The 15,824-nt window shown below is 38.8% G+C and overlaps 1 protein-coding gene across 3 annotated transcripts in view; it reads left to right on the top strand.

Annotated features, from left to right (window-relative positions):
- The window catches only part of SLC44A1 (solute carrier family 44 member 1), a 222,279-nt gene that overhangs the window by 41,353 nt on the left and 165,102 nt on the right, over positions 1-15,824 (top strand). For all 3 annotated transcript variants that reach the window (XM_060014397.1, XM_060014396.1, XM_060014399.1), the window contains exon 2: positions 10,713-10,802. In XM_060014397.1, coding sequence (XP_059870380.1) covers positions 10,713-10,802 — 90 coding nt within the window. The remainder of the gene's footprint in view (positions 1-10,712; positions 10,803-15,824) is intronic.

Genomic DNA, 15,824 nt, shown 5'->3' with positions numbered 1-15,824 from the left:
GCTGATCATACTCCTATTTGGAAGAGGAGCTATGATTCACACCCAAGTATGTGTTCCTCCCTCCCACTACACTGGTGATTTCCTCTCTAATGTTTATTAGAGTGTATTACCTCTCTGACATTGCCAGTTCTGCATTTTTCAGGAGAAATCTTGCTCTTGCCTAGGTGATTATCAGCATATGGCTTTCTAGTGAAGTTTGAAATGTTCTGATCTCCTGTCAATAAGTGTCAGATAGAATGACCTGAATATATTCTGGTAGTTTTCATTGTGCATCTATTTATAGCTGACACTATACTGAGGAAGTAGAAAAAGCATGATCTGAAGAAATGGGAGCTAATATTCCTCTTTTTTTGATATTTCTTCCATAATTAAATAGCGTTAATAGAAATCAAAATGAGAAAAATGCATTATAAGTCTAACTATTTAAAATCTGCACTATCCTCTTCTAATGCTTTTACATTTGCATATACTATTTTACAAATTGTGTCACTGGAGCGTGGCATAATTTCATACCATGTTTTTGAACACAGCTTTTTATCATTATCATTTTATATGTTACTGTGCAAAGTCTTCATAATTACCCTTATGATTGCTTAATATTCCATTCTCATTTTTAATTATTTTCTATTATAGAGAGTTAATTTCTAATTTTTTCTCATAATATCACTATATTGGACATCTCACGTGCAGCTATTTTAATGTTTTAGATGATTTCTTTGGGTTTTTTAAATGTATCACCAAATTACTTTCCAAAGTGTCAAACCAATGTACATTGCGTTCAGTTTCAGCATAGTCTTTTTTTTTTAATTGAAGTGTAGTTGATGTACAATATTAAATAAGTTACAGGTGTATAATATAGTGATTCACAATTTTTAAAGGTTGTACTCCATTTATAGTTATTGTAAAATGTTGGCTGTATTCCCTGTGTTGTACAATATATACTTGTAGCTTATTTTATACCTAATGGTTGGTTCCTCTTAATCCCCTACCCCTATATTACCCCTCCCCCATCCCTCTCCCCACGGGTAACCACTAGTTTGTTCTCTATATCTGTGAGTCTGCTTCTTTTTTGTTACATTTACTAGTTTGTTGTATTTTTTTAGATTCCACATATAAGTGATATCAGTATCTGTCTGATATATTTCATTTAGCATTAATACCCTCCACGTCCATCCATGTTTTTGCAAATGGCAAGGTTTCATTCTTTTTTATGAGTTTCAGCATAGTCTTAAACAGTGCTACCAGCCTTTACTTCTGAAAGTGTTTTTCAGTGGGAGCATCAATCCTAACCATGAACCCTTACGCTCTGGTTTCCAGAAATGTATTGTGAGAGAGGTTGGCACTGTCTGTATTCACGTCTCCCAGTCACTGTGTGACCAGATACATTTTGGAGAGTCTCACAGTAAGGTCTCAGAGAAGTCCTGCTCAAAAGACTAGATTTCATTAACTAGCATTTCCAAAACGTAGTTAAATCTGGAATTTATTTTTCTTACAGAACCTACTGACCAACATCTTTGGGAAATGTTATACTTTACAATATCTGTGGGAAAAGGAGCCAGCCTGTGATGCAATAGAATGCTTTTTAAGGAAATGGTCTCATGCAGGAGAGGCAGTGAGGATGTTTGCTCTAACATTATGCTACTTGAATGGTAAAAGACCTCACCTTGTTCATCCATCCATTAAATAAATTTGCTGAGAGCCTATTATGGGCTAGACGCTGTTCATCTACTAGGGATATAGCAGTGAATAAAACCCAACAAGTCCCTGCCCGAAGTAGGCAGTAAGGTAGGAAGAATGGCCATTATATGTTCAGCCACTTAGGGTAAGATTCTACTTTCATGTGGAATAGGCTTTCACTTGAAGAATATTAAGTACTTACTGATCCCTGATTTAAACAAAAAATAAAAGCATTATCCTTACCCTCAAAAAGTTCGTAATCTACTGGGGAAGCAAATAATTATAATGTGAAATAATAATTACGGTGATGGTGGTGTGTACACAGTGTGTTATAGGAACACGAAAGGAATGTAATCTATATTTTTGTAAATTATTTAACTGTGATAAGTATTTGTTCCCTTGAGAGTTCTTAGGCACTGCCACAGAACTGAACATATATTTATTTCTGTGCACAATTGCTATGGACTAAAAACTCTTCATTGGCAAAGATGAGATCTAATTTTGATTTAAGACATAAACTTACTCATTTCCACTCACCTCTTAGCTATGTATATGATCAGTGTAGTCTTCATGTTTCTTCTCCATAAGTCATCATTGTCTTCATAAGTCAGTTCTTAGCCATTCCATCAAGGAAAGGAAGCAAGATTGGAATGACAATCCTCTTTTGAGTACCTATGAATTCCTGCTTTAAAAGAAAGGGTTACAGTATAGCAAGAAAAGTCAGTAAATCCATTAGCTATATGGAAACTGGCTGTACTGTAGCAGGTTGGAGGTGCAAAGTACAATTCTGGTCCTTTCAGTCTGCCCTTGGTGTCACCAAGTACTGAAGATGTTCTGACACTTGTAGGATGTGATGGGGGGGGGAATGAAGCCCATGAAAACTGTATAATTAGAATAAAACCAAATAGTAATTTTAAATTAAAAACATTGCTTACAAATGATTCAGAAGAAAGGCACGTTAGAAATACTATTAGAGGATTACAGATAAGGCTTATCTGTATAACTTTGATCATGTTTCATTGGTCATGGAGGTAAAAGATGCTATTAGCTATGTTGCAGGACAGGAGGAACGTGGCCTCTGCCCAGTAATTGTCATGTGCTTGTGTGCAAGAAAGACAGCCCCTGAGAAGTCTGATGGAAGAAGGACAACTCTAACAGACCCACAGTTACTTTTTTTTAGGGCATTCAGGGAAAGAATGAAGTCATAGGCAACATATCTCCCATGATCTTTCTGTCACTGTGTAAATACATAACTCAGAGCAGCTCTAGTTGCCATTTCCCCCTTTTTCCTTAAATAGATGAATGTTTGTGATTTAGCATAAAGTTCATGAACTAAGAGAAGCAGTTGGACACAGATGCCTGTATCTTTCCACTCAATGTATCTTATTACCTTTAACTGCCTGTTAAAATCACAGCTCTTATTTTTACCTTGCAAATATGAATTGCCATCGCCAAGCTTAGCGAATGAAATGGGCTACTTGTGGCAACTGTAAGGAGTTATGCACTCCAAATCCTTGAGAGAGCTTTCCCAAGGACAGGCAACGTCTTTCAAAATCCTATTACAAGATTTTAGTTTCAGGTGCTATGAACAGAAAGTTGAAAGCCTCCATGTTTTACTGCTACCCAACTTCATCAGGTCTGCTCACTCTATTCAGGAGTGTGGCAAAAATGATACACATTAGCTCTTTTATTCTTTTGTTACTACTCTGCACAAATAAAAGCATTTTGGGGAATTTAATGAACCAGTATGTCCTTGGAGGGAGCTTTGAAGATTTGGAGTGTATGAATATTGGAGGTTTTTGTGTAAAACAGATGGGCATGAACAAATGACGTCCTCACAGATAGCCCAGTGCTTGCGACATATGTACTTACTTAGATCACAAATGTCTGTAGCAGTGACCTTGGAGATCATTCAGTGACTGCTTTAGAGGCTTTCTAGTTGTGCCACGGAGTAGCTGGGAAATGAAAACTAAAGTAGAGCCGCTGGACAGGGTGCTAGGTAAAGACGGTTGTACTAGGTAAATGACAGGGAGCCTGTAGTTCTTTAGCCCATCAGAAATTCCAATTTGTAGCAACTCTGGATGTATGCGACAAGATAGTACTTAACTCAGTATTAGTAGGAATCTCACCAATGACATCAACATGAAAATATTATTCTAGTAGCCTAGTTAAATATAGCCCTGCACTAATTGTTCCAGAAAACAAAGGAAGATACGTTTTCTCTTTTCCAAAACTGAAAGGCTCCTTTCTAACTGGAGCAGCCATAAAATGTAGTACAGAGAAATCTAATGGGTACAAAGTGAGGAAAATGGCTGATTTTTGTTTTTTTAAACCAACTTAATGTTCTGTTTGTTTACTACTAGACATTTCTGAGTGGAATAATTCTTATTTGGCAGTCAATATTTCGCCATCATAGGTAGCGAGAATTTTTAGTATGTTTTGGGCACAAAAACACATTCTATTTTAGACAACAGAGGATCATTTTTTAGTGTTTGCTTCAGAAGTTTATGAGGTAATTTCAATAAATCTTGCAAATGTTTGCTTAATGGTTCCCTATCTCTATTCCTGCAGTACTTTTTACACATCTCTATTTTGGCATCACTCACATTATCAGTCCTTAGTTTGCCTGTCTTGCTAAACTAGAGCTCTGTAAGGGTAGGGGCTATTGTACATGGCTTTGGATCTCAGGTTCTTTGTGTGGTGCTCAGTATTTATTTGAAAAACCAACAGAATGCTTAAGAGTATTACCTGACAAATTAAGTAACTTCTTAGTATAACTGACAATACCATTTTTTTTTAGCACATTTTTCATTATTTTCAAACCATGTTTACAAAAATCTGGTGTATCAAGGAAAGACTCATAGCATTAGGTAATACTGTTACTAGATTACGATAAGAATCTTTTGGGAATCTTTGTACATCTGTCTTAATTAGGAGAGAGTCATACAGACAATATGCAGAGCATAGAAAAAGGGCAGGGAGCATTTGATCTTTGCCGTTAGGTATCAACTGGATCTTCTGACTTCCTGGATTTTGGACCCTACTTGTTTCCGTATTTGAGACCTAGCTGACTCTTTCTGTCTTAACTCTGGATTGTTGCTGTTGCCTCTCTGATCCTTTCATATCTTCCTGATCCAACCAGCCCTGCCTACTTCTGTGAACTAGATTGACATCTGCCAGACCTTTTCCTACCTGATTTGTTCCCTGGCTTGGCCCACACTGCCAGCCCTATTACTGCTGATGCCCTCCAGTGATGCCTGATTTGACTAACTGATTGTAACATATCACTTGTCAAAATCTTTGTGTGTGACTATTATCTAAAAAAACAGTTACTCAACAACTGTGTCTTCATTAGGAACAACATGGAAATTTTATTTTATTTAATTAATTAATTTATTTATTATTTTATTTTTGGCTGCGTTGGCTCCTGGCCGCTGCGCGCTGGCTTTCTCCAGCTGCGGTGAGCGGGGCTGCTCTTTGCTGCGGTGCGTGGGCCTCCCATTGCAGTGTCCACCCCCGTTGCGGAGCGCGGGCTCTAGGCGCCCGGCCTTCTGTAGTTGTGGCATGTGGGCTCAGCAGCCGTGGCTCGCGGGCTCCAGAGCGCAGGCTCAGCAGTTGTGGCTCACAGGCTCAGGTGCTCCGCGGCATGTGGGATCCTCCCGGACCAGGGACCAAACCCGTGTCCCTTGCATTGGCAGGCCGATTCCCAACCACTGCACCACCTGGGAATTCCCAACATGGAAATTTAAGACAAAACGTTTTATAGGTTTATTTCCTAAAAAAATACACACCTCTTTCGTATCAAATTCACCAGAAGGTCTTGGTTTTAGCTATTAGGGTTCATAGTGAATGTGAAGTCTAGGATATATATAGTTGCCTGTACTATGACTTCTGTAAGATACTATGGAAAAAAAAATTTTTTAAATCTATGATGTAGAAAATGTAGGAAGGAATGTGAAGATGTTAAATATTGTTCCTCCCTAACTTTAAGGATATGAATATAATACAAACATAAGGCATACATCAGCTGTGTCTGACTTAGATTTATTTTTTATGGTCTAATACTAACATTAAAAATTGTAATTCTGCTTTCTAGGTTATTAATCTTGTAGAGTGTGCAAGAAGACTGTAATGAGAATGTTGTTATACACATATATTCACACGCTTATTTTTAAAATACTTCATTATGGAAAATTTCAAAACTTCATTTTACAAGTCTTTATTTCTTTGTGTATATCCAAGTTTGTGTCGTATCATATTCTTTCGGCCTGAAGAGCATTAACATTTTTTGTACTTCGGGTTTGCTGCTGATAAATTCTCTTAGGTTTTCATTGAAAAAGTCTTCATTTCTGAGAGACATTTTCTCTGGGTATAGAATTCTGAGTTAATAATGTTTTTGTTTTTCTTTTTAATTCTTTCAGTAATTTAAAGATGTCATTCCATGGTTTTTTGCTTTGCATAGTTTCTGATAAGAAGTTTGCGTCATCGTTGCTTCTCTGATTATAGTGTGCCTTTTCCTCCCTCTTGCTGCCATCAAGATTATGTCTTTATACTTGGTTTTCAACATTTTGGATATAGTTTGTGTAGGATGTGTTTGTGTGTGTGTATGCAGGCATGTGTGTGTTGTATTTATTCTGCTTGGGATTCTCTTAGCTTCTTGGATCTGTGCTTTGATTTCTTTTGTTGTTTTTGGAAAATTCTCAGTCATTATTTCTTTATTCATTCCCTATGCTCCCTTTAATCTTCTTTTGGGATTCCAATTACACATATGTTAGACCGTTTGCTATTATCCTGTAGTTCTTGGCTGTTCCGTTCTGGGTTAATTTTCATTCTCTTTTCCTTTGTGTTTCACTTTGGGTAATTTCTATTGACCTATCCTTGAATTTATCGATTCTTTCCTTGGCAGTGTCTAGTCTACTGATGAGCCAGATGAAGGCATTCTTCATCTCTGTTACCATGTTTTTTTTTTTTTTTTTTTTTTTGCGGTACACGGGCCTCCCAATGCCGTGGCCTCTCCCGTTGCGGAGCACAGGCTCCGGACGCGCAGGCTCAGCGGCCATGGCTCACGGGCCCAGCCGCTCCGCAGCATGTGGGATCCTCCCGGACCGGGGCACGAACCCGCGTCCCCTGCATCAGCAGGCGGACTCTCAACCACTGCGCCACCAGGGAAGCCCTACCATGGTTTTTTATTTTTAGCATTTTCTTAACTCTTTCTTATAGTTTCCATCTCTCTGCTAGAGTTTGAGGACTCAGGTTTCAGTAATGAATTTTCCACTTATTTTCTTTGAACCTTGGTTTTCTCTTTTACAGAGCAGCAAAACTGGGAATATATAATAACAACTAACAGAATTGTTTTGAAGATCAAAACAATTGATCTTGGGCAAGTCAGGCAAGTCCCTTCCTTTCCTTTCCCTAGGTCACTTAAAGGCATAGACTGTATGATTACTTTGGTCTTATTTAGTTCCTGAATTGTAAGATTCTATGAATGGAAAGGGACCTAACATTGATTGACAGCCTTTATTAACCTCATGTAGAATTTGAGAAAGGGATAAAAATCACATTTAAAAAGTGCTTTTGCAAAACATTTTACTTTTGCTAAGTCTATGTGGATTTTAATTGGAAGAAACAGCATTAAATCCAGTTACCACTTGGTTAAGTCTGTTAAAGAATCATTAAATTCTTTCAACTGTTGGGTTTCCTGACTTGCTTGAAAAATTTCATGGCTCATAAAACATCTCTCTTTTTCGCTGTGCCTATAGGATTTTAAATTATTGGGTTGGCTCCCAAATTTTGCTGTGTGAGGAAAAACTAATGGAGGTGTTTTTGCTCTTTACTGACTAGTGCAAAATGAATGATATTTTCATCAGATTTGGTTTTGTGGCCACAGACCTGGGTTCAAATCCTGGCTGCACAGTTGTGGAACCTTGGTCTGATTACTTAACTTTTTTTTTTTTTGCTTTTTAAAATTTATTTATTTATTTTTGGCTGTGTTGGGTCTTCGTTTCTGTGTGAGGGCTTTCTCTAGTTGTGGCAAGCGGGGGCCACTCTTCATCGTGGTGCACAGGTCTCTCGCTATCGCGGCCTCTCTTGTTGCGGAGCACAGGCTCCAGACGCGCAGGCTCAGTAGTTGTGGCTCACGGGCCTAGTTGCTCCGCGGCATGTGGGATCTTTCCAGACCAGGGCTTGAACCCGTGTCCCCTGCATTAGCAGGCAGACTCTCAACCACTGCGCCACCAGGGAAGCCCCTGATTACTTAACTTTTGAGCCTGAGTTTCCTTAGCTGTGAAATAGGGATGATACATACATCAGAGAGCTATTTAGAAAGTAATGTGTATAAAGCTTTGGGTATAGTGCCTACTTAATAGTAATCAATAACTGAAAGCATTAAAAACAGTAGCTAAAATGAAAGATGCCACCATTAAGTCAGAATTTTAGTAATAGAAGGGGAAAAGGTGAATTTAATATTCTTTCTGTCCTTTTAGTGGAAAGGTCCACCTGGTAAAGGGATATTTTTACAATAGCGAGAAGGTTAACTGAAAAGTGAGTATTGACAAATAAGAATTATAACCAAGAATTAGTGCTTACTGTGTGACAGATGCTCACATTTAATCCTCAGAATAGCCTATGAGGTAAGCTGCCCCTCCTGGAGAAGCCTTTCTTTATCTGAGTGAGGTGACCACCTCCTTTTTTTGTATTCTTCTACTCCGTGTTGTACTCTGACTATGTTTTATAAATGTAACCCCTACCCCTTCTCCATTTCTCATCCCCAGTGAAAGGTTTTCTATGTATTTGGCCCAGAAGTGGCCCACAGTAAGTTGACTGTTGAGATATTGAATCTTTGTGTTTTTCTGGTCAAAATGAAATTCTACCTTCTTTATGTTATAGGTAAAAATTTAAGCATTAAAAGCTGAATGTTGGTCTGAAGTAAAAATACGAAGAAAATAGTTGTGGATAAAGAAAATGCTCAATCAGTCTGAGACTTGTCCGCACCCCCCTCCGCTGCCTTCCCCTAATACATACTGTTTGTTAAGATAAACAAATATAGTATTTCAAAGTAGCCATTGCTCTGGAAATCACCTTAGAGTAAATGTAATGAATTTCAAAGATGTGTCCAAGTTCTGTGTTTGTAAGTAATTTTACTATAATGGGTATTATTCAAGCTTGAAATTATTTAATACAAAGAAACATTCTTTATTCATACTCTGAACAACTGTCTTCCAAAACACAGACCACAATGCGTGCATTCTTATTTGAATAACACAGGGAATAATGTCAAATTATTTTTGCAGTTTTTTTGTCATTGCACAAATTTTCACAAAACTGCATTCCTGACCATAGATTTTTAGAGTTGGAAGGAACCTAAGAGATTGAATCTCACTTCTTCCTGCCACCCAGGGAGATGAAGCGTTTTATCTAAAGTCATGTAGCTAACTAATGACAGAGCCAAGGAGAGGACAGAGTCCTTTATCCAGTTGCCATAGTGTTATATTCCTCTGGAAAACACTGCCTACTCGCTCTTGGTTTTTAATGCTAGTTAGAGCCTTGGCGTGAGGTTTTTCTCCATGACTAACTAGTGCTCTTTTGTTTTCTTGTGTGGGTGTCTGGGAACAAGCTATCAAGGGTGGTGGTTTTTGTTGTTGTTTGTGAAAACCTAACAGTGTATAAGACACTGAGGAAGGGAAAGGCATTTGTCTGGTTAGCATTTAGGGGTCAGGAAGGAGTGTTTGTAGCTCCAGCGCTTTGCCCTCAGTGTCCATAGGCAGGTATTTTAAAGTTGGGTTTCATAATCTGGGGTCTGAATTCCCTAAACTTTTAAGAAAATTATGCAACTTAGTTATGCTTATCTCCTAAGAAAAGAATCTGTAGCTTTCATCAGGTTGTCAAAGTTAAAAACTGTTTTAGAAGGAGAGAAAGCTAAGCAAACCTGATTAAGAACTGGGTCCCCACTCTTGAACTCTACGTACTAATTATACTAGAGGGCTCTCTTATCTTCTTACCACACCTTGTGCTGCTGTCCTTTCCTACTGACAGGCCTTCTCCGGATAGCTTCCTGGACCTTGTCATGGAAGCCACTGGAGGCCCTGGCCTTCTTTTTGCAGGAACTTTTCCCATAAGTTTCCCAAGGCTACCTTCTCTCTCCCTTCTCTGCTTACTGTTTCCAGGAAAAGGTGTGAGACTCAGGGATTTTTGTTCATTAGAAAGCTCAAGAGTGTTATTTCAGTTACATTCTGGTTAAAGGGAATTTGTGAGCTGATTTGAGAACCTAAGACTATCGCTGTATGAAAAAAAAATGCATTCAATTCCAATGAAGTTAACTTTGCAAGTTAACTTTTAGAATGCCTTTAGCTTTTTAGTTAGGGAATCTTTGTGTTTGATCTAAAAACTCTTTACACTTTCTAAAAACAGAATGAAAATCTGTGGATGGTGGTTTAGGAGTTGCCCAGATCTGTCTGTAAAAGTGTTTTAATTTAGTTTTTTGTTCCTGAGTTTTATTAGACTTAGAAGAGTCTACCCCTCAATAGGAATTCATAATTAAAGAGCTTCCTTCCTAGATGAGAACATGTAGAAAGCACGTTCTACATTTTTAAGTCTAGCCTCTGGACATACAAAGAAAAAGCTACCACCAAGATTGATGTTGGAAGAATTTGTTTGTTTATTAATTTAAAAAAGCCCTTACTAAGTATATACCATGAACCCTCAAGCATCATGTTGGACGCTGGGAAATGAGAAGTGGCTTCTTCCCTTGCAAAGTTCATGCTCTGCTAGGGGCACAGCTCAATCAATAATAATTCAGCATGCTAACTGCTCTAATAGAGGTACCAAAACAGCATTGGAATCAATCCTGGCCAGGAAGAGAGGTGGGTGTTAGGGTAAAATTCACAGAAAGGTGACAAATATTTGAGGTTCCTATTGAACTGAAAGGGTCAATAGGAATTTGTCAGGAAAAGAAGGGATCTAGGTATCGATGGCATGTTTGCACCTTCCTAACTTTAACTAAAATTCACATTTACCACTCTCTTTGTGTTTTCAATTAGAGCTCCAAACGAGAATGGAAGCCACTGGAGGACCGTTGTTGCACAGACATACCGTGGCTGCTGCTTTTTATCCTGTTCTGCATTGGGATGGTAAGAAACTCACAGAGCCTCAGAACCTGAACTCATGATCCGAGGGGATGACGGGGAGTTAGTTTAAAGAGGGAACTTGTTATTTATTTATTTATATCTGTAAATAAATAAATAATCCCTCTTGAATTGCTTACATCTGGAAGTCCTAGGATACCATTGAAGCAGGTTATTTTTCCCCATACAGTTAAGTGGTATTTGGTACCCCTTGACCTTTTTTTTTTTTTTTTTTTGGTTTGCATGAAAACTGTGATCAAAATTAAGGAATAATTGAAACTCTATGTCTTTGACTAGCCCATTTCAGAAAGCCAGGTCATTTGACCAAAATATCCGTGAACTATGATCTTGATGGGATGGTGAGCAGAGCAATGGTCATGGGGTCAAGTCCTGAGTATTCATCCAACCCAGTCACACAAACCTGATGGTTATTTTTGTGCCATTCAGTTTCCTTTCAGGGACTTGGTGTTCTTTTGTATAAAATTAGAGGTTTTGCTAGATGATATCTACAGTGCTTCCAGTTCTGACATCTTTTAGTTCTTCCTAGAAGGAGGCTGGTTTCTCCCTGCTTCTTCCTCCTTCGACCCATACTAGGCTCCTGCTGCCTGCTGTGTCTACTGTAATAAGTGGCATCTCTCAGTCAGAGGTCACGGGAGCTGGTGATTTTCCAGTGGGTGCGGAGGATGGAGGAGCAGAGTGCAAAGTGCTGGGGCTGTGCTTACTCAGATTGCATCCCTGCTCTACCCTGCAGGGGTTTCCACACAGGGTTCAGGGACTTTAGTGTCACTGCCACCAGTGCTGGAAAAAAGGTAGAAAGCAGCTGTTTTAGAGCTAGCCGATATTTCGAGCTAGCAAGGACTTAGAAATCCTCATCTGGTGCATCACCCTCATTATATACGTTAAGAACATCAGACCCCAGAGATGATAATGAACATCCCAAGGCCACACTGTTAGTGAATGGCAGAGTTGGGAACAGAGCCCAGGACTCTTTACCTTCCAGGCCAGTGCTCTTTTCTGCCACTTAGTTTCCTCTCCCTCGAGGGGATCAGGGGATCACGCAGACAGTATTGTTCTCTCTTTCCTTAGGCTTTGCAGCTGGAAACACAATCATGCTACCTCAGGCACCTTTTTTTTTTCACTCAAGTGTGAGTGTATTTAACCTCCTTTTTCCCATACCTTTTTTTTTTTTTTAAGGAATCTTGTTATTTTTTATTTATTACTACTTTTTAGGTAATCCTATTCTGTGTCTCTCTGCAGCTGTCCACCTCAAAAATGTCATTTGAGAAGCACAGAACAACCCTATTCATGGCTAATGGGCATAAGTGTAGGCACCAGTCCAGCTCCTGAATCAAGGAAAAGAAAGCAGTGAACTCTGATGAGATATAATAAATCCAGTAAAATAAAGAGTGTTAGTTTTAAAGATAATAGACAGCTCAGTTTCATCAAATCTAGGATATTTAGAAAACATCAAAATACCCATTTCCTAACTTAGGACTTGTAAGATGTTGTTCAAGAGTCTGCTTAGTTTAATGGAGTAGCAACTGAAATGCAGCATCAGAGTGTGGAGGACATTCTTTGCTAACAGAACTAGTCCACAACCTCTCCCCACCCCTGAATTTCACCCTGGGATAAATAGCAGCTGACCTTTCAAAATTATGTTTATAAAAATATGTACCTGCCACCCGAGGTGCTTTTGATTTTCTGTGCTAAAATAGCTCAGGAAAGTGCAATCATTAATGTTAATAGGCTGATTTGGGAGTGACCAGAGAGTAAGGAGCCATTTGTTTACTGAAACGTTGTAATGCAATGGTAATTAATATACTGTTAATTTCAGTGTGGTGGTAATTAAGACCCACTGTGTGTACTTTTAAATGCAGGCATAGCATTATTTGTTTTGGAATGATTCTTTTTATGGATTACCATCTTGGAGCTGAGCTAACATCAAATTTTGCCATGTGGAAACTGGAGAAATCTCAAAGTTCTGTTGCACGCCTTACTGGAACAACAATAGACCAGAGTTTTTTTTTGGTCTTCTGAGAATGTGTTTTGTATGTTTTTTAAAAGTTGTATTTTGTTTTTGCCTTTGGATTTCATTCCATAGTACCTTTCAGAGAAACATTCAACAAATATTTTTTGAGGATTATCATGGGCTTGATGCTTTCATATATGTATTTATCTCACTAAATTCTCCGAGTTACACTATGAAATGGGTTTTATCCCTAGTTTACAGGCAAAGTGTAGTGAGATTAAGTATTAGCTTATCTAAGAATATACTGCTGCCCATGAAAGGCAAAAATAGAATAGGAACCAGAACTTTCTGCCTATATTCTTTTCAGCTAGTGGCCCAGTTGCTTCTGCTTTTATAGTCAATCTTTGCAGCCCATTACTCAAACTATATCTTTACTCACTGCCCTTACTTGCAGTTCTTTGCTCACTCCTTGGTATCTATTCTGTAGTTCTGAAATATTTTAAGATCTTGTCATCTTTTACTCATTTTCACCATTAAATCTTTTTATTTATACATGTTCATCTCGTCATAAATACTTGTACTTCTCTTTTATTTCTTCCCTTACTTTTAAGGTTTTTCCATGCTTGTCTAGAACTTAGAGTATTTTTCAAAGTAAATTGCTATCAGCCTTTGTGAGAGCTGTCGTCTTCCACATTCAAACTTATTCAATATTTTGAAATTATTGGACATATGCTTACCCTGTTCTAAAAAATTACATGTAGCATTGTACTTCTAAATTTTTATTTTCCATTAAGATAGTAAACAAGTGGTTCTTAACACTAGCTGCATATTGGAATTAGCTGGTATTAGAATAAAAATACTCGTTCCTGGGCCCCACCCCAGTGAATCTGATTTAATCTCTATGGTTCTAATGTTCAGCCAGTGTTGAGACCCACTGTTGTAGGCACTGATAAACTACTGAAGAGGTTTAAGCAAGAAATGATATGTCTGGGTTTAGAAACATGGCCCTGGTAGCCAAAATAAATGTAAAGTCATTGTAAAGAGGGAAGAGATTTCAGGCCAACAGTTCAGAGGCTGATGCAACAGTTCAGATGAGTCTAGATAAGAGGTGAAAAACCTGAAATAAGGAAATAGTAAAGGAGAGGAGAGAGAGTGAAGGAGCGGGATCAATAATATTTGGTGTCACCAGTGTTGCGGGCAAGTGGGAAACAGATAAAGGATGACTAAGAGATTCTTGTGTTATGGGTTCTGCGTAAGCTTTTTCAGCTCAAATCCTACTCCAGCCCCTTGTAGGTTCCAAACCACAGTTTCTGTGCACATGAAGGAATAAGAGTGGGATGGATAAACAAAGCACTACTTTGTTAGTAGCCAAGCAGTCACTTGATTATGCCCAGTAAAGAATTCCTTGGTAAACATGACCTGTGGAATGAAGCTTGGCCCACATGGACTCAAGGTTCTTCCCACCTTGGATAGTCTGACTTCATTCTGTCCCAAGTAGAGGTAGATGTGAGAAGAGGAAAGGAAAGAGATCTACCTGGACCCAATCTGCCCAGATCATCTTACCTCAAAAGTCAGGAAAAAGAGGAGTCTGGATGGTCCTAACAGGAGTCCGTACCTTGGAAAATAGAAGACACAGATACCTCCTACAACTTACCCCGATCATTATTGCTGCTTACTTATGGACTAGGTACTGTTCTCTGCACTCAATACAGATTTAATTTTCACAACTGCTCAGTGAAGTAGATACTACTGTTATCATCATTCCCACTTTACAGATAAGGAGGCACAGTGGTATGTTGAATAACTTGTCTAAGATTACACAGTGGCGGCAGCATTGAACCCAGGGTAGAAGAGTTAGAAGGCAAGGCCCCAAGAGATAGTCAGTCCCTTCTTTGTTGCCCGGAATTGGGAACAACGAAAGAAGTTGCTGTTAAGAACATGGACCTGTAGGACACAGTAACCTCACCTGCCAGTTAAATGTGGTCTAGTCAATATTTCAGACTCTGAGCAAAGAGTTTAGCATTCCTGCTTCCTCTAGTGCAGAGTTAGGACGCTAGAGTCCTCTCACTCCATATCCTAGCTGTGCAGTCTGGTCAGGAACGGTGCTGCTAACGGAGATACGGCATATGCAGGAAGGGGAAGTGGTCTGGGGAAATGCGGAAGGAGGTGAGTTGTGGACATGTACAGTGTGTGGGTAGGGATAAGCAGTTGAAAATACAGAGCTGGAATTTTGGAGAATGATCTGGACTAGAGCTGGACTTAGGAGCCATTATAGGTCTGCATAGGTCGTCCCTGCAGACTGCTTTCAAGGACCTTTTTTATTTTATAGCCGTAGTCTAGTTCTTAGAGCATAGTGTTTCTACCTCATTAACCATTGTGGAGTATGCAGCACAAAGTGAAAGACTCAAAGACTCACTGCAGTGTTTCGTCACCTGTGTGATGGGCTGTGCTTTGGCAGGATGATAGAATAGGAAGAACAGCATGCCAAAAATCACCTTAAGGTCACCTGATCCAAGGGGCTACCTACTTTCTGTTAAACCTTTCGGTTTTTCTTTTTTTTTTTTATCATTGTGGTAAAATATACATAACTTAAAATTTATTATTTTAACTATTTTTAAATGTACAGTTCAGTTAAATCCATTGACTTTTAATCTACATCCCTTCCCGCCCCTTCCCCACTCAGTCATTATAGTGGATCAAAAGGGCCTATACTTCTCCCTGGAAGTATACCCTGAAAAAATTTACTCTGTATGTACTTTCCCTTAGAATCATAACATTTTGGAAGTGGAAAGGGCTTTTGAGATTAATCTAGTCCATTCTTAATGACAGGTAAGGAGACTGAGGCTCAGAGAATTTAAAGTGACTTGTCTGGGATCATGAGTATTTGCAAAAGAGCTGGGTTCAGTTCTCAGTACATATTCTTTGTCTGTGTTTTCTTTTTCATTGCTCGAGCTGCCCATGAAACTGAACCTCTCTCTGATTTTGCTCCCTCATGCCCCATTATTTTTCTCTTTTGAGAACACTTCCGTTCTTTCAGGGTGAACTTTACGTATTATAAC

The sequence above is a fragment of the Delphinus delphis genome, chromosome 6 (assembly GCF_949987515.2).
Source record: "Delphinus delphis chromosome 6, mDelDel1.2, whole genome shotgun sequence".
Lineage (NCBI taxonomy): Eukaryota > Metazoa > Chordata > Mammalia > Artiodactyla > Delphinidae > Delphinus > Delphinus delphis.
The sequence above is the reverse complement of the archived record's forward strand: the minus strand, read 5'-3'. Positions and strand labels throughout refer to the sequence as shown.